The sequence below is a fragment of the Pogona vitticeps genome, chromosome 2 (genome assembly GCF_051106095.1).
Source record: "Pogona vitticeps strain Pit_001003342236 chromosome 2, PviZW2.1, whole genome shotgun sequence".
NCBI classification, from domain to species: domain Eukaryota; kingdom Metazoa; phylum Chordata; class Lepidosauria; order Squamata; family Agamidae; genus Pogona; species Pogona vitticeps.
Window position 1 is genome coordinate 279238903 of NC_135784.1, and position 19775 is coordinate 279258677.

The 19775-nt window shown below is 43.4% G+C and overlaps 1 protein-coding gene across 1 annotated transcript in view; it reads left to right on the forward strand.

The window, feature by feature from the left end:
• Positions 1-1260: 1260 nt before the first annotated feature.
• Positions 1261-19775, forward strand: part of JMY (junction mediating and regulatory protein, p53 cofactor) — a 50926-nt gene continuing 32411 nt past the window's right edge. Inside the window, exons 1-2 of the mRNA XM_072992682.2 lie at positions 1261-2416; positions 16906-17079. Of these exons, the coding sequence (XP_072848783.2) occupies positions 1397-2416; positions 16906-17079 (1194 nt within the window). The 5' untranslated portion in view covers positions 1261-1396. The remainder of the gene's footprint in view (positions 2417-16905; positions 17080-19775) is intronic.

A 19775-nucleotide genomic window follows, 5' to 3' on the forward strand; every position in this document is an offset into this window, starting at 1 on the left:
TCCAGAAGGCTTTTAATTGAAATAATATTAGCTGTGGGTCCAATGGCAATTTTTTATATATATTTAATTGTATTTTAATTGTTCTTTGGGTAGTGTGGGCAGCAAATAAATAAATAAATAAATAAATAAGTCCCCTAAAATCTTGAGGGCCAGCAGGGCACACAGACTTGAGGACTCACTATGGTACAGTGAGTATTGCTTCAAGTCTTGTTTCCAAGCGCAGGTAAACCATGGTTTTGCCAGTGAGATGGAGACGTCCTGACAAGCAGAGTCCTGGTCTACCAAATTTTTGCTCAAACCTCCCCCCCCCCCCGCCCCGGCGCACTTCACAAGCCACACTCTCTGTCCTCCGGTCCTGTGACTTTCCACAAGCCCGACGGGACAGCTGCGCGAAGGGATGGCGGGGTGAGGCGTGTTGTTCTTTTCTTGAGGGCGGGTGAGGTGTTGTTGGCTTTGTCTCCGCTGAACATCCCTGAGGGAAAGGAGGAGGCTGCCCTTGACGTGCGCTGCCGGCGTGGCTTGAATGGGAACATTGTTTGACCGAGGGAGATAATGAGGGCGCTCTTGGCAGTCAGCGGAGAGAAACTGGAGAAAGGAGGCAATCTGGTCGGGCCGGGGAGGAGGAAAGAGGGAGGCATTTGCGGAGGAGGAGGAGAAAAAAGGGGACCCTGCCCCCCACCCCTCTCTCCCCCACCCCACCCCGCGGCCGGCGGCGTCGGAGAGGAGGAGTCACAGGCTGCGCCAGCGGAAAGGGCGGGAAGGGAGGGGGGAAAAGCCTCGGTGGTGATGGAGTGGCAGCGGGTGGGGGGGGGAGGAGGCGGCGGGAGCGAGAGGACGCCGGAGAGCCGTGGGCTCGGGGGCGGGGCGCGGGGCGGGGCGAGTGTTCCGAACGCGCGGTTGCCTCGTCGCCTTCGTCGTCGCCGCGGCGGCGGCTTGTAAACAGATCTGGGCTCTCCACGTGACCCGCTCGCCGTACCTGTGTGTGTGTGCGCGCGGGGAGGGGGGGTTGACGGAACGCGCCTGGTCGCCGGGCGAGCGAGGAAGCCGCCGGGCCAGCCACCCAGCCCGCCCGCCCGCCAGCCACACAGGACTAAAAGCTCGGCGCCGGCTGCCCGGCTCAGGACAACAAAAGCCCGGAGAGGGAGAAGCGCGCAAGCGCGCGCCTACAGAGCGCGGAGGAGACGGGAGGCGGCCTTGGCCGCGGTGGCGCCGGGCGAGCCTGTCCCGGCATCCCATCCCATCCCGCCCGACCCATCCAGCCAGGCCGGCCGCGCATCCTGCCCTCCCTTTCCCCTCTCGCCTCTAAAATGGCTGAGGGTGGGCAGTGAGCGGAGTGCTTGCGGGCAACGGCGGCGGTGAGAGGCCCAGGAGGCCGGTGGCGGCGGCGGCGGCCACCATGAGCGCTTTCGCCTTGGAAGAGACCTTGGAGGCGGACTGGGTGGCCGTGAGGCCTCACGCCTTCCAGGAGCGCGAGAAGCACAAGTTCGTCTTCATCGTGGCCTGGAATGAGATCGAGGGCAAGTTCGCCATCACTTGTCACAACCGGACGGCGCAGAGGCAGCGTAGCGGCTCCCGGGAGCTCCGCCGCGGCGGCGGCGACGGCGGGCGTAGTACCACCGGCAGCCCCGGCGGAGCCGAACCCCGGGCCGCCTCCGTCAGAGCGGCCGGGACGAGCCCCACCTTGCGCAGGAGCCCCGCCTGGAGCGCCTCCGAGCCTAGCCATGCCCGGAGCTCCCCGGCCTCGCTGGCCCGGGCCGAGTCCTTGCCGCGGAGCCCCGGAGGCCGAGCGGCGGAGGCGTCGCCGAGGAGCCCGGCCAGGGCCAGGAGCGCTCAGGCCCGGCGGCCGCCGCCGCTGCCTCCCCCGCCGCCCCCTTCTCCTTCCAAGGCGCCGCTCAGCCCCGCGGCCTGTGCGGCCGACGACCTCGAGGTGCTGGAGCTGGGGAAGGAAGAGCCCACCGGAGGCCCCGCGGCTCTCGTCCTGCCGTCCCCGCTGGCCGGGCCTCAAGCCGCCGAGCCGCTCTCGGCGGGGGCCTCTTCGGAGACGGAGCCCTCGCCCGGGGAGGAGTGCAGCTGGGCCGGCCTCTTCTCCTTCCAGGACCTGCGAGCCGTCCATCAGCAGCTCTGCTCGGTGAATTCCGAGCTGGAACCCTGCTTGCCCGTCCTTCCCGAGGAGCCCTCGGGCATGTGGACGGTCCTCTTTGGGGCTCCGGAGCTCTCCGAAGAAGAGATGGACGCGCTGTGCTACCGGCTGCAGGTTTACCTGGGCCACTGCCTCGACACCTGCGGGTGGAAGATCCTCTCCCAGGTGCTCTTCACCGAAACGGACGATCCGGAAGAGTATTACGAGAGTCTGAGCGAGCTGCGGCAGAAGGGCTACGAGGAGGTGCTCCAGAGGGCCCGTAAGCGCATCCAGGAGGTGAGAGAGGCTCTCCGGGCAGGTGTCTTTTAAAAATCATGCTTTCCTCCCTTCACCACTACCCTCACAGCCTCATTGTGAACGATGACCTGGAAGTCAGTCATTAGGCATAGCTAGGAGGAAGAGCCTAAGTTCATATTTGAATGGGAGACCACCAGGGAAATATCGGGCGCTCTAACTCAAAGGATACTCTTAGTGGCAGAGCGCAAACGTTGCATGCAGAAAGCCCCATGTTTAATATCTGGGATCTCCAAATAGGGTTTGAAGAGAATCTTGCCTGACAGTACTAGGTTGGATGGGCCAGTTGTCTGACTCCGTATAAGGCAGCTTCCATTGTTCCCAAATTCCATTGTGTCCCTTGCAGCTTCCGCATCAGATTTCCTATTGGATTTTGGCCTTTGTGAACTTTCTTTTCTCCTTGTGTCATTCAGTAAAATTATTGACTCAGGGGAAATAAAACTTTGGATAAATGTTGGTGGATGCTAAAAATCTAGGCCACTGCAATATCAGAAATATTTCCAAAAGATTAGGCTTTCTGGATCCATGGCTCTTTTCCAATGCCACTATCCCCAAATATATCACTGACAGTGCCCCTCCACTCCAAAAGTGCTACAGGATCAGATTTTAACCGCAGAAGAAAGGTGACTAGATTTTTACATGTTTGATTTTGCACTTGGTATGTTTTTTCAGGTGTGCTGCAAAGTTCTAGTCTTAATGGTAGGAAATCAGTCAACCTAAAATGAATGTTTGAGACATTGAGTGGTCTTAATCGACCAGATAGGCGGGATATAAATAAAATAAATAAATAAATAATAGCCGTCTTCCATCCAGTGTGTTATTTGCTAGAAAATAAGGCAGAAGTATGGTTGTCAGTTTCAGCACAGAATGCATTCTTAGATCTTTCACATACTGTACATTTGAGTGAAATCTTACCTTATCTGGTATTAGTGAGAATGGTTAACAGCAAATGGTGTGAGGTGGTCTAACATAGTTGCAGAACAGAAGAGCAACATTTTATTCAAATACTTTATACACTGAGTTTGACATTTGTGTGTTTTATTTTCTGGTGATCTTTGTATGTGAATACCTCAGAGTATGGTGTCGTTCTTTTTATGAGGGTATACCCCTTTTTTGAATGGGGGTGGAGACAAACACATGCTCGGTAATTTTTCAAATATCTCCTGTTTCTATGATTTGATCAACATGGTCTTTACATGAAACTTTGCAAAACAAAATGAATGGTCATGAAATTATGTGTTCCGTGGAAGTCATGTGTGGTTTGGATTTGTTGGTACATACTGCCCTAGCTTGCTGCCTCAGTGTTTTGGAAAATGGCTCTCATCCACTCCAGACATTAGCCCCATGTGGTCAGTGGTCAGGAATGTTGGGAATTTGGCCCAGACCATCCAGAGGGAAGCAGATTGGGCATGTGTGTTCCAGAGTTCTCCTGAGAATGGTCTTCATTTACCTTACAGTAGAAAATCTTATTTATCAGCTATTTTGGATTTTTTAAAAAAAGAAAGACCAGGCAGAAATGGTTAAAATAATTTTTAAAGGATCTGCTGTTTTTTATCTATATGTCTGTATCTGTTTATAAAATAAAACAGCTTTAGAGGGCCTAAACTTAGTGAATGTCACTTGTATATGTGATTTAGTGGAGGTCAGTCAGTCAATGGAACATTTTTAAAAATGTGTTTTTATTTGTTTATTTTTTAATATAGTCATAAAACAAAAGAAAACAGAGTAAGAAGCTAACTCTCCTAAGTGGTATTGCTTTGAATAGAATTGTATCAGAATGCAAGTGTGTGTGTGTGAACAATTAGTACTGAACTTGGTCATCATAGGGTTGTCTTTTCTTGTTTTCTTTACTGCCTTCCTTGTTCCTTTTAACACAGGTGTGGGGAATGTGGCCTCAGACTTCTGTCCATTCCCATCTCACATGGGCAGTGGTAAAAGATAGAATTATGTTCCAAAACATTTATATGGAGGGACACAAGTTCCCCAACATTGTTGCTCCATCTCATCGAGTTGTTCAGCCTGCTGTTCCAACACTGATGTATGAGTATTCTCCACTTTTTTGCTTGATTGTTGGGATCATGTGCAACTATACAACTTTGTAGGATGCTTTTATCACAGAGGTTTTTTTTTTTTTTTGGTGTTGCAACTTCACTTTTTTCTTCTGACTTTGTTTTAAAAACCAGAATCTGAGATGGTACAAGAAGGAGCTGGGGGAAAGATACAGATGTTTGGTTGTACAAACTTGATACTGGCAGCTGATAAAGAGAAATTGTTGCAGCTGTTGATGATAGAAAAGCGAAGTATATCTTTCCCTGTTCAGAAAAGTTCTGTTTGGTCTAGTCTACTTATGGGATATGCAGTAATTACAAATAAAGAAAAAATATGTGTGCTTCATATTTAGGAAAGAAGATAATTTAGGTAGCTTTCTTTCTTCCCTCTAGCTCTCAGGTTTCTGTTGTTTATTACTTGCATGATAGTGGCTTTCTGTGAAACAAGAAGCTCATATCTCACTTCTCTTAGCTATTCCATGATAATGGAGCAACAGATGACAGGCATGTAATATTTATGCAGTGGTTTTCCACACTTCAGGATGGGACTGAAATACAAACCTGCCAAACTCATGTGTTTCATATGTACAGTATTTTCTTTCATGTTGCTTTCTCATCTGTATTGAAAATATCAAGAAATATTGGTTGAGATGCTGGATTGTACCAACATTGTATTTGAAACCCTTATAGAACTTCCATGGAAATGTGGTCTGAGTTTCAAGGGGGACTTGACATGGATTAAATTTTAAAATGAGACGACTTTCATTAATGTAAAACAAATTCAGTTTTAATTCTTATACTATGCCTCTTTGTAATTGACAAATTTTGCTGTATGAATCAGTCTTCTTGAGCTAGCAAGACAACAGAACTTTTTCTTCTATTGTTTCAAAGTTTTAAAACTTGAGTCAGTAGCTTTTAATGTTTGGATAAGTACCAAAGAGGAATTCTGTACTACTTTTGAATCTTTCTAAACTTCTACAATAACTCTAGGGAGATAACCAGTACTAGAATCCAGATTGCTACAAAAATTGTGATTGAAAGAAATATGAGAACTTTGTTAACAGTTCTATAAATTTCTTTTAAAAATAGTCTGGTATAAAATTGCATATGTATCTTGTTTTACAGGTGTTTCTGCTCTTAAATATTGTAATTCTAAATATTCTGCTTTCTAACATGTACCCCGGTGCACAAATAAACTGGCAGATGATTGATGGTAGGCTGTATAAGTTACACCGATGGCTGATATGGTGCCGTGACTTGTATAGAGTAAAGATGAAAGGTTGTAAAAAAAGCACAAGAAAAGATTTCTCTTAATTATTTATGTGTTTAGTTGTATAAGGAACTATATATTGATACATAATAATTGTAATTATGTGCTGTCAAGTTGATTCTAGTGGCGACCCTTCCAGGATTTTCTAGTAATAAAGTATTCAGAGGTGATTTACCAATTCCTCATTCTGGTGGCACTCAGGGACCGCACAGATGGCAAGTGCGTAAACTCATCGGCCACACACATTCTGGGTTTTCTAGGCTGGCTCCTCTCTTGGGAAGCACAGTGAGGATTTGAATTTTTGGTCCTTAACTCTGCAGTCAGGAACTCCAGCCCACTGAAGTATTGGGGAAATATATTTTGATTGACCAGCTGTCTTATGTTGACCTTGTGTTTCAGAGCATCTGGGATTGTAACTTAATGCAAGTTCTGATTTATTTTCTTGAACCTATTTGCTTATTTTGGAAGGAAATAGAAACTTCAATTCGTTTAACTGAGCAACATCATATGCATCTAAGAGGGAAAAATATCAAGCCAAAACAAAAGGAAAAGAATATTTATTTAAAATATTTATGTGCCACCTTTCTCCTAAAGGATCCAAGGCAGCTTACAGTATTAAAGGAAACAAAGTTAAAAGCTAAAATAATAAATATTACAATATTAAAACAGGATTAAACAAATATCATATGAAAACTTATAAAAAGAGCAATCTTATAAAAACCAGGTAAAACCACAAAATACAATCATACCTTTAAAAAAAATCTCCTTGGTCAACCAGTCATTTAAAGGAAAGCTTGCCTGAAGAGAAAGGTCTTCATCTGCTTGTGGAAGGACAGCAAAGATGAGGCCAGGCCAACCTCCTGTGGGAGGGAGGTCTTGAGTCTGGGAGCAGCAGCAGAGAAGGCCCTATCTGATGTCCCCACCAAATCACAGAATCATAGTATAATTGAGTTGGAAAGGGCCTAAAAGGCCATCTAATCCAACCCCCTGCTCAATGCAGGAATCCAGATCAAAGCAAATCTGACAGATGGTTTTCCAGTTTTCTCTTGAATGCCTCCAGCATTGGAGCACTCACTTTTGAGTGTGATGGGATCAAGAGAAAAGCCTTTCCTGATGATCTTAATTCCCAGGCAGGTTCATAAAGGGAGATACAGTCTTAGATTGCTTGGACCAAAGCCATTTAGGCTTTATAGGGTAGAACTAGCAGTTTAAATTGAGCCTGGAGACAGATCGGCAGCCAGTGGAGCTGCTGTAATAGGGGAGTTATATGTTCCCTGTAACTGGCCCCAGTTAACAATCTGTCTGCATTTTGGACATGCTGGAGTTTCCAAACACTTTCCAAAGGCAGCCCTGTGTAGAGAGTGTTACAGTAATCCAGATGATATGTGACTAAGGCATGTGTCCAGACCAGATCAGGGAATAGGCACAGGAGGCACACTACTGTGCAAAGGCAGTCCTGGCCACCACCAAAACCTGTGCATCCAGGCTCAGAAACAAATCTAGCTGCACACCTGTTATCAGAGGGAGTGTAACCTCATCCAGCACAGGCTGCGTCCATATTCCTTAATCTGCCTTTTGACTGACTAGGAGCACATCTGTCTTGTCTGGATTAAGTTTCAGTTTATTCACCCTCATCCAGCCCATTACTGATGCTAGAGACACTGATCTAGAACTGAAACAGTTTCCTTAGATTTAGGTGGCAAGGACAGAATAGAGTTGGATGTCATCCACGTATGGTTGACAGTGAACCCCAAGACTCCAAACAACACTTTCCAGTGATTTAATGTAGATGTTAAATAACATAGGAGACGAAACAGAAGCCTGAGGGACAGGCCAACGGCCAGCTTGTTGAATAGGGGTTCCCCAGTACCACCCTCTGAATTCTCCCTTCCAGGAAGGACCAGAGCAACAAGGCCTCCAAGTCTTATTCCAGAGAGACAGCCCAGAAAGATAATCATGGTTGATGATACTGAAAGCTGGCGAGAGGTCCATCAGAACCAATAGGGACATATTCCCCCTGTCCAGTTCCTGGTGTAGGTCCACCAAAGTGATGAAAAAAGACAAAAATATTGTGGCACCATAAAGACTAACTGCTATATTTTAATGTGAACTTTTGTGGACAAGTCCACTTCCTCAGACATCAGGGAACACTTATCCTCTGTGCATGTTGTACAATAAATAGGGCATTTATGTGTGCCTCATATATGCAGATCACTGTTATTATTATAGTATATTGACATATTTTAGCCTTCCCCAACTGGTTCGTCTCCATTTTTTTGGGGATACAACTGCTATGATCCCCTGTAAACATGTTCCTGCTTGAGAATGATGAAAGTTATAGTGTTAACACATCAAAAGGCAAAACAGGCAGTCAAGAACTCCCTGCTGGGATTCCTGAGCATACACGAAATTAAAGAGCATGCAACCCAACCCCAAAGGGACTTGTTAATTGCTGGCTAGGAATGACACTTATGCTTTTTTGCCTTTTGTATGCATAACAAAGCAACAGGATTTCAACCATTATTTTACTAATGGTCCATCTGCTTAGATTATTTTTATCTTTAAAAATAAAACATGGTTAGGGTGTTGCTCTCATTTCACCTTATACGTGCCTAAGAACCTGATACTGTATAGGCAGCTCAGTAATTGCACTGTTGACTCCACCTTGTATCTTCTTTTTTTAATTTTGTCTGATCTTCAGCACATTATTCTTAGTCAGCAGTGCTGCCCATTAGGGAACAGTTATTTTAATTTAAACAATAACATTTGGGTATGTATTTTATTAACATATTTTATTGAAGAACCAGTGTTTTGAATATCAATGATTGAGTTCAAACCTCAGGAAAAATACAGTACTGCTTTTGCTCAGCTGAGCCAGAGAAAATGTTGAATCTGTTCTAATAGAAACAGAGATGTTTGAAGCCTTAACATATTTTTCACATAATTTGTGACTATCACAAATACTCAAAATAGTGTTAGATTGTGATAGTGTTATTTAATTTAAAAGTATGCAAAGCGTTATTTAATTTTAAATTCCAGATATTGTCTGAAATCCTGTTGCTTAGCATAGTAAATTATACTAGAATAAGAGTTGACTTATCAGTGGTGATCTGGTGAGGCAACTCCTCTATAAGTTCCATTCATTAAAATGGGCCTACTCTAGTTGTAACTTAGTCACAACTGGAGTAGGCCCATTTTAATCAATTGAATTTAAAGAGGAGTTGACTCACCAGATCCCCACTGATTTAGTGGACCTACTCTAGTACGACTTACTACACTAAGTAACAGGACTTCAGCCAGTGTTTGCATCTTAATACGTATTAGTGTATGTTGTTAGATTTAGATGTAAATAATTTGGATGATGAATTAACAATAGCCATTTTCAGAAGGATTAAAAGGTAGTGGTCTAGCGTCGCTGTCATGATAACAGATGTCAGTTGGTTAGACAGGACATTCGTTCCTTCTCCCCTGTTGCCCCTTGTGTTTCTGAGCCATCTGGAGCATATTTTGAGAGTGCAAAGAGAGGGACTTCAGGAGGAAAACCAGAACAATGTTCCACTGTTTGGTTGATGTATCAGCAAAATGACCTTGCTGGATATCTGACAACTCATCTGCAGTGTGGTTTGCTCCCACCTAGAAAATCTCTGTGTCACCTTCTCATGTTGTATTTGCTTTTATAGTAGATTTGGCATTTCAGTATGATGGTAGCATTTAATTCAATGCACACTTTTAAATTTTACCCCAGGGAAGATGTGGTTTAGATGGGGATGACGTTTTGTGTGTTGTCTCCATCGTAACCTGTGTGCCAGCCTTTAGATGGCTTACAAAGTTAATGGCAGATTCCTCTTGCCAGTGGTGAAATAAGAAAGAGTTGGAGAACACCTTTAAGACCAGTAGATGTAACATGAACTTTCATGGACATATAGTCTACCTTATCAAGTACATGAGGTAACACCTAAGTGGAACAACAGCATTCAGAGGGAAAATGCCTAATTACTGTATACTAAGGAAAAACGGCTTGGAAACAGGGATGAGCACTGCCCCCCTAGAGTCAGACACGACTGGACAAATTGTCAAGGGGAAACTTTACCTTACCTAAGGAAAAACAAAAGTAATAGGCTATTGCTGTTATACCATGTTAGTTTTTAGCTTCCTAGATGCCTACTTTGGAAGGTTGTGATGGATCCAAGAGGCCCTGATCCTTATGCTCTGACAAATAACCTTTGTGTTCTGAAGCAACATTTCTCTTTCCTTTCTTGGGTATTTTTAGAATTTTGTGTCTCTACCAGATATCAGTCTCTTGACATAGCCTAAAGCTGTTAATGCAAAGTTAAGCTCATAAATGCAAAGTTGTGCAAACCTATAGTAGCTGTAATTAGCATTTTAAAAATCTAAACAAAGGTCTTATATTGTGTGGCCTGTTTCTGGTTATTTATGGAATTTATTTGTTTAGCCTTTTTTTTATTGGGCTTACCATAGCTAAGCCTTTTAGTTGCTTCCCATAATTCACCACTGCAGTGATATTTATCATTACTAGTGTTTTGACAAGATGTCATCAACCGCTGATGATTCACCAAGCACAGGAATATGTGTTTCTTTGCTGTGGGTCTGAGGAAGGTTAGAACCCTTTATCCTTTCTGTGCATGCATGAGGAACATGAATAATGATGGAACTGTGTGTTGTAACTTGGACCTAGTGACAACTGTAGTGGTGCTCTCTTCATGGATGCAAAAAAAAGAGAGGAAGATTCACTTGATACTGTCTATCTGTACAGGTTTCTGAAAAGTTTTCACAAACATTGAAATGGCCTGTTTTTTTAGGTGAAGCAAATTATAAAACTGTACCTATTGTCATTTGCGTTGCATTTATTAGTCCTCTAATAAAGGGTCTTTTCATTCCTAGTTTATATCTGTTTACAAGGAATGAAGAGTCTTGTGCCATCTTAAAGACTAACATATTTTATTTGGCATGTGTTTCCACGTACCATAGCTCCTCTCCTCTCTAATCTCCCATTTCTGAGAGCTGCACATTTTGATGTAGGAAACTGTTCATTGCCTTCTAAAAGTTATCAAATGCTACTAAAAAACACTAGTAAGGTATACTACTGAGATACACACTCAGGGAGATTCAGATTTATTGGGTGATCTTTGGTCTCTCTTTGACAGCATAACTGTACATCTTAGGGCTGCCGTGAAGAGAAAGAACCTTTTTATCTTGCTTGAAATTCATTGAAGGAAAAGTATACTTTTGTATACAGTATATTGGTAAATTGATTGATATGTAAAAGATGGGCATAAACCACTGGTTTGGCAGTTTGTCCTGGTTTGTTTACCTCTGCAACAGGTATTCCACCCTGCCCCTTCTGGCGGGCACCCACTTGGAGGCAGCAGACAGACTTCCCTGTTCTGCCTCCTCCAGGTGCTGCTTCTGAGTGAGCACCCGCTGGAGGAAGCGGGGCGCTGAACAGCAGAACACTAAAAATAAATCAGGCTGAACTGCCGAACTAGTGGTTCATGCCCATCTTGAATATATATCAGTCACTGTACAATGCTGATACATTTATCTATCACTCAGTTATGAAAGTCTTTCATTCTTCATTACTTTGCTTTGACTACTGCTTGAATTGCAGTTACCAAGGTATGAACATAGAATTTTGAGTGCACAAAACATGTAGACAAGAGTAGACTTGTGTCTCGATGGGCGGGGTATAAATTTAATAAATAAATAAAAAATACCTGTGCTCTTTGATTCTTTTCTCAGTACTGGATATAGTACTTCAAATGTGGCCTTACCAGTGTTAAGCAAAGCAATTCAGTTTTCTTTTCCTGGGGTTAGAAAGAATGGATATTCTTATACAGCCCTAAATAATACTGATCTTCTTTATGTGCCACACATTAATGTTTTGTTTCTTATCCATGTTAATCCTTAAAAGGTACTCAGAAGTGCTATCGTAATCTTACACATCTGGTTCTTCTACCAACTGTTAAACTTTTGTAATCACTGCAAGCAAGACTGTTGAATTGAAACACTTTGTTTGGAATTGCAAGTTGTAAGTGGGAGGATGTTTGTGTTCAAAAAAGGATATTTAAGCAATGGTCATCTCATATATCTCACATGAACAATGTTTGCAATTCCGAATCATCCTTAGATCACAAATTAAAAAGAAAAAATGGACCTTTTAAAATGTTATTGTTTAATCAAAAACATGGATTTTTCAGAATAAAAATACACTTAATGTAACCACTGTCACAAAAGATTAAGGAATACTGTACTAGCAGTTTCAGCAAGATTTGATTATAAAGATCAAAATAAACATTTTAGTTTCAGCTACAATTACTAATAATTTACAGGAAATTACATGACCCGTACTAATTAATTTCCTATAAGTTATTAGTAATTATTTATGCTTGGTTCACATGCAGTAGCCATACCATATTGTGGGTACTTTTCAGCAGGTTTTATGTGTACTTCTTTTATTCTCTAATTCCAGCCCCAGCTTTCTGTTCAGTAATTTACTTTTGTTCCCAAACAAGAATGAGAATACCCATTCAAACGGTACAGCTTGTGCAGTCCGAGGAGAATGCTTGATGGCTGTTGGCAGTCACAGTAAATACGTATCTTTTTCAGTTATACAAAGCAGGAGTATGTTCTGGGATGTTGCCTCATTGTACGTAACTCCATTGGCTTTCTACATGTGTGATCAAGCACATGGGTATTGTTACTGGCAGGCTTTGGCATGATTTCCTAGCATAAAGCAGGCTTGTCTGCCATTATTATGCCATTTGAAAATTTTAACCTGTTTATCTCTGTAGACAGTGTATCTGTGTATCTCTGCAGACAGACAGACAGACACACATGCATGCATGCATGCACACGCACACACACATGCCTTGGTACACCTGGGTTGTAAGGAGTTCTGCCAACCTGTTTTTCAGTTCTTCTACCAAATGTTAGTATTTAATAGTATACGTATCTATTTCCACTCTTTCTCATTTTGCCCATGTAACAAAGCACTTATTCCATGGCCTGCAAGTAAATCATTTTGTTTTGTTTTCATTGAACCTTTGACAACAAAGAGACACTTTCTAAAACTGAACTCCCTGTCTGATTTTCTTGGAGATGGATCCATGCTAATGCTCTTGAACTGTAGTGATAATTCCTTTTTCTGTAGTATCATGTTCTGAACAAGGAATATTTCAGCAGCAATATTTTACTGGGATAGAAATGTTTATGTTTACTAGAATATGTAGATGAAGTTTGCATGTAGAAAGTATTGTGTAATAAGAGGCAGGGAAAGCTTCAGAGGGATGTTTGAAGTCAAAGAAAGAACGTTGATGTCAAACATGTCTGGGTTTCAATGACAATAAAGTCTTCGTTAGTGGTGGATAATAATGGATATTTTATTGATAATAATGAAGATGATGTGGGGGCATGATATAATTTGTCAATAAATGAAAGTGGGGCCATGTTGCTACAAAAAGAAATGTGAATCTGATGATTGCCATATTAAATTAAAGTACATGCTGGTCTGGTAAGTTTGTTTGACATGTTCTAGAGATCTTACCTCACTGCATGTGGTTAATTGGCATACCTAGTGTTGAGATGTTAATGTTGTCAGCAAAGGTTCTGTGAATGGCTAAAGTAATGTACTGTATTTTTCGCTCCATAAGACGCACCGGACATTAAGACACACTTAATTTTTAAATACCGAAAATTAAAATAAAATAAAAATATATAAACAGAGCAAGTCCCACACTGGGACTGCAAAAAAAAAAATCACCAAAAAACAAAGCAACATAGAAACATACCCCCCAGCCCAAACCTACCCTCCAAAACCCACCCAGAACATTTTTAAAAAGTAAAAAGCAGCAACCAATATTTAAATACCAAAAAATAAAGTAAAAATAAATAAACAGAGCAAGTCCCATGCTGGGACTGCAAAAAAATTACCAAAACACAAAGCAACATAGAAACATACCCCCAGCCCCAATCTACCCTACAAAACCCACCCAGAACATTTTTTAAAAAAGTAAAAAGCAGCACCTTACCAGTGGAAAGCCTCTTGGAGGTCCTCAGAAGCCAGCGATGGTGGTGGTGGTGGACCCCCACGGGCCCTGCTGAGGCCTCCGGAGGCCTCGGAAGCCAGCGATGGTGCCTGGGGGAGGCCCCCACGGGGCCTGCTGAGGCCTCCGGAGGCCTCGGAAGCCAGCGATGGTGCCTGGGGGAGGCCCCCACGGGGCCTGCTGAGGCCTCCCGAGGCCTCGGAAGCCAGCGATGGTGCCTGGGGGAGGCCCCCACGGGGCCTGCTGAGGCCTGCCGAGGCCTCGGAAGCGAGCGATGGTGGTAGGGGGAGGCCCCCACGGGGACTGCTGAGGCCTCCGGAGGCCTCGGAAGCGAGCGATGGTGGCAGGGGGAGGCCCCCACGTTGCCTGCTGAGGCCTCCGGAGGCCTCGGAAGCGAGCGATGGTGGCAGGGGGAGGCCTGCTGAGGCCTCCGGAGGCCTCGGAAGCCAGCGATGGTGGCGTGGAGGGGACAGTATTTGCTCCATAAGACATATACACTTCTCCCCCCACTTGTTTTGGGAGAAAAAGTGTGTCTTATGGTGCAAAAAATATGGTAGTTCTCAGTGTCAGTATTTCGGCACCAGATTTCCATCTGACCTCAGTCCCATTCCCAACAGTGTGCCATATTTACACTTCAGATTCTGGATAACATTTTGAAATGCTCTATAATCGCAAATGCTCATGCTGTAATAAATCCATTAGTCTTTCAGGTGCCATCTGACTCTGTTGTTTTTGCTGCAACAGGCAAGCATTTCTGTATAATTCTGCAAATTGTCATTTTTATTCATGCCTTTGTTTTATCATCCAATCTTGTAGTTTATAACAGTTTATGAATATAACTTCACATCTTGTCAAATTACTCTGCTCAGTGGGTGCATCTGTGTGCTGTACATGTGTGTATGTGCACATTTGTAACAGTAAGACAGGGTAAAAATATTCTAAATAAATAAATAAAAATAATTAAAACTGCTTCAACCCTTGTTCTGCCATGATTTGTTCTTCTGACCAGAAGAACATTGCAGACTGGTCATTACTTTCTACTGAAATGCACATGTAGTTTATCTTGAGATGTAGGGTGCTGTGTTTCGAGGAGCAGACAAAAAAATAAAAAGCCCTGCTGTGTGGTAGAGGGGTTAGTCAGACAGGTGCAGCCTTAATACTTATGAGATTTTTATAAAATATGGAATATTTTAAAAAGCTATGAACATAATATAAAGAAAAAACATTTTTATCTATGAACAGATGTATTACTGCTCAGCCAAATGCTTGTCTAGAAGTTATTTGTATCTGTCCACAAGAGATTTCCACTATAAACATTTATGAAATATAGTGAATATAGAGTGCTTTAAAAAAAAAGGCGAATCCAGGCTTTACAAAAAATATTCATTTAAAAATTAACTCCAGGTTGCAGCCTTTGAGATGAATTATTGAAATATATTAAGTATTGTAGCGAAATGCCAACAGGTGACGTCATTCCTGCCTGTCCATGACAGAGGCTAAAGGGGGAGGAGCCAGGAATAGAGCAGGAGGGGCGGAGTTAGAGAGACAGAGGGAGATGTGAAATGGCAGTTAAGGTTGAGAAGAAGAAGAGGGTTAGTGAATTGAGCTGAGAGTGTTAGGAGAGGGAATTGAGAAAGTTAAACAATATTGAACAAGCAGGAATGAAGTTATAAGTACTACAAGAGAGATATTGATTGAAAGTATATAGTATTTTGGAATAAAAGTGATTGAATACATAATCCTATCCTTGTTAATACCTGATACAGTTCATATGTGATTTACCTTTATGATTTACTTGACAAAAAAAGAATATTTGTTAATTAAATCTCTGATTCCTAAGTTCAATAACCCTTAGTTTTGGCAGCACCCGTGTATAACCTAATTGGTATTAGGAGAATACCTGGTGGCAGCGTGAAGGAAAAAGGGTGTGATCCCTTGTGAGGGCCAAATAAATAGGGGCCACAAGTATCATGTATATTTTTCTTCTAGCACTATTAATTTTTTGTTACAGACGATTAAATTAATCAGATCTTTCCTATTCAGAAATTTAAAATTTGATATGCTTTATTCATTGTTATTTGAATCAGTTGAATGAAAGATAAAAGGACCAACAGTTAACAGTGTTTGTTCCATATTCCTTAAACATTCTTTTAAGCAGAACTACTAAATGTTACCCAAGTTTTTCAATTTTATATTATTTTTGGATTTCTTTTTTAAATTAAAAGAGAGGGGAAAAATCCAGAAACTTTTTCTTAGTGGGCACTGGCGGAAAGAGAGATCAGCATGAGGCTCAGTGGAGGCCTATCCCATTCTACCTCACTTCTTCCATTCAGCACACATATTACAATGTATTGGGCCATTAATTGGAAAGAAGAGCTTCTGCATACTGTGTCTCCATTCAGTCTTCCATCTTGCTTTGTGCACCATGCCAAGATCCTTGGTACTATATGGAGACTCTTGTGTATTAAGCCCTGTGCCTGTCCTCCTGTCCCTTTTCAAAGTATTAGAGACAAACTTTAGTCTTTAGTCTGTGGCCAGTTAAAAAAATGTACTTCTTCATTTTTAATTCTTTAATTTTTTTTTCCTCTCAGTGTTAGCAAAAAAACATTTTAAAAGAAAAACCTTAACATCTTCCTATAGGAATTTCATAACAAAATGGCAAATAAACAAAGTGATGATTTAGAATTAGTATTACTTCAAATCAATTTGCAGAGATTTCTAAAATAAGAATTATTATTCTCACTATTTTTAAAAGAAAGAACATATGTCATAATGTCGAATAATGGAATAGCTTTTGGTAAATCATAAACAATTCATCTTAAAACGTAACAAGATCTGTACTACGTTAAAACTATTTACTTTATTCATAGCGTACAGAAAGCTAGAGATTGTATGTTGTCCTTGCTTTTGTTTAGTTGTATAAACTTTATGTGAAAATCGAAGGTGGGTTTAAGTAATCCCTGTAGTATTAACTATTCAAGATGTGAAAATGGCAGTTGTTAGTTACAAATAAGCACTTCTGATGTTAGGCTGAGAACATGAATGTTTGATTATATTATGATATATTATTTTTCTCCACTTCTTACATAGCTCCTGGAAAAACACAAGAATACAGAAAGCATGGTAGAGCTGCTTGAATTATATCAGATGGAAGATGAAGCGTATAGTAGTCTTGCTGAAGCTACAACAGAACTCTATCAGTACTTGCTCCAGCCATTCCGAGATATGAGAGAGCTTGCAATGCTCAGAAGACAGCAAATAAAGGTAAAAATAGTATAAATCTAAAGGATAGAACATTGTATGTGATAATACATCTTTGTTAATCTTATGTGGAGTTTTGGGTTAGGGAAAGATCTTATGGGCAGTTCTGTCTGAAAGACTTAAACGTTTCTGTCTTATCGGGTGTATACATAGCCTTTGTCTGTTTGTCAAGTGTAGGACATGACGTAATACCTGCTGAATTCTCCCTTCCTGCATTTACTGCTTTTTTGTGTAGAATTTCCTCCTGTCAACCCTTATACATATGGAGAGCTGTGTACACCCAAACCTCAGTCTTCTATCTGTTAATCTTTTAGAGCTCACCAAAAACAATTGTGTTGCTATGAACTCAACACTAAAATCTCTTAAGTCTCTAAGTAGAAAATTCAGACTCTAAAGTTAGAATAAATGACACAAAGCTAGCACGGCTTCTTAATTGACTCGACATGCTTTTTAGATGATTATGAATTGAGGCATGTATTTGGAGACTCTGGAATTTCTGTTGCATATGCATATTATTTACTAATTGAAAATAATTGCTGGTTTTATATTTAAATATTCAGTGTAGCTTACAAGGAATTTTTTTCTAGTTAAAATAGTAGACACACACGAGTGAAATAAATTTGGCAGCAGCAGCTATAAGCATAGGTGCAGTGTGTGGCCTGTATGGGTAGGAGCGCCTCATTTTAAAACCATAGAATCATGTAACTGTAGACCTGAAAGGGTTATTGACCAGGGGTCCTCAAGTTCAACCCTCTACTAAAGCAGAAAATCCACAGCTAAAGTATCCCTGACAGATGGGCATCCAACTTCTGTTTTAAAAAGCCTCTAATGATAGAAAGATTACCGTATTTTTTGCACCATAAGACGCACTTTCCCCCCTCCAAAATGTGGGTGGGGAAGTCAGTGCGTCTAATGGTGTGAATGCAGCAATTTCGTCGCTGCTGGCCCCGTGGGGGGGGAGCGCCGCAAGGGTCCGGGTGAGCCTTCCAGGACCCTTGCGAGGCTCCCCCACCCCCCCACGGGGCCAGCACCGGCGAAATCGCCAGCTTCCAGGTGGGGGGAACGTCGCAAGGGTCCTGGAAGCTCACTCAGATCCTTGCGACGCTCCTCCCACCCACGCACGGGCCAGCACTGGCAAAATCGCCAGGTTCTGGGGGTGTTTGGAGGCTTCCCAAGCCTCAAAACACTCCCAGAAGCTGGCGATTTTACCCCCCCTGGTCCCATGGGGGGGGGGTGGGTGGAGGGTGGCAAGGGTCCAAGGGAGCCTTCCAGGACCCTTGCCACCTTCCCCCCACCCCCCCCGCGGGGCCAGCCCTGGCGAAATCGCCAGGTTCTGGGAGTGTTTGGAAGCTTGATAAGCCTCCAAACACTCTCAGAAGCTGGCGATTTTAACCCCCCCCCCGCTCTGTGGGGGGTGGGGGGAGGGTGGCAAGGGTCCAAGGGAGCCTCCCTTGGACCCTTGCCACCCTCCCCCCACCCCCCGCGGGGCCAGCACTGGCAAAATCGCCAGGTTCTGGGGGTGTTTGGAGGCTTCCCAAGCCTCAAAACACTCCCAGAAGCTGGCGATTTTACCCCCCCTGGCCCCATAGGGGGGTGGGGGAATGTGGCAAGGGTCCAAGGGAGCCTCCCAGGACCCTTGCCAGGCTCCCCCCACCCCACCCCCCACGAGGACAGCAGGGGCAAAATCGGGAGCTTCCAGGACCTTTTCTGAGCCTGGAAAGGCTCAGAAAAGGTCCTGGAAGCTGCCTATTTTGCCCCCTCTGTCGCCTGGGGGAGGCAGGGTGAGTCTCCAAAGGGTCCTAGGGTGTGTTCTAGGACCCTTTGGAGACTCACCCTGCCTCCCCCGGGGGCCAGAAGGGGCAAAATCGCCACCTTCTGGGGCTCTTTTGAGGCTTGGGAAGCCTCAGAAGAGCCCCAGAAGGTGGCGATTTTGCCCCCTCTGGCCCCTGAGGGAGGCAGGGTGAGTCTCCAAAGGGTCCTAGAACACACCCTAGGACTCTTTGGAGACTGACCCTGCCTCCCCTGGGGGCCAGAGGGGATGAAACCGCCACCTTTGGGGGCTCTTCTGAGGCTTGGGAAACTTCAGAAGAGCCCCAGAAGCTGGCGATTTCACCCCCTCTGGCCCCCGAGGGAGCCAGGGGGAGGCTCCAAAGGGTCCTGGAACACACCCTAGGACCCTAGGGTGTGTTCCATAAGATGGACCTCTCCATAAGGCTCACCAAGTTTTAGGAGAAGAAAGCAGATAATTTTTTTCCTGTTTTCTTCTCCTAAAAATTTGGTGCGTCTTATGGAAAGGTGCGTCTTATGGAGCGAAAAATACGGTACTTACCTTCTGAGGTTGCTGATTCTGCTAACCATCAGCACTTACTTTCAGTAAGTTCATCCTAATGTTGTAATTCCTTGTAATTTGAATCAGTTTCTTTGGATCCTATCCTTGGGAGCTTCAGTAAGCAAGTTTGCTTCATTTTCATATAGCAGACCATCTTTCCAGTTGTAGTTCTTTAGGAGGCACCTTGTATAGACAATAAAAAATAGCAAGACTACAACACCCAAGAAGTACTGCAGTGCCATTCTCCCAGGAAGCATTGCAGCAGGAAATGAAGCCTAGAGGTAGGCTATGCTCCAGGTGAGGGAAACATAGGTGTCTCCATATGTGGTTCTGTGAATTAGAACTCCCACAATTCTGCCCAGGCAATTCT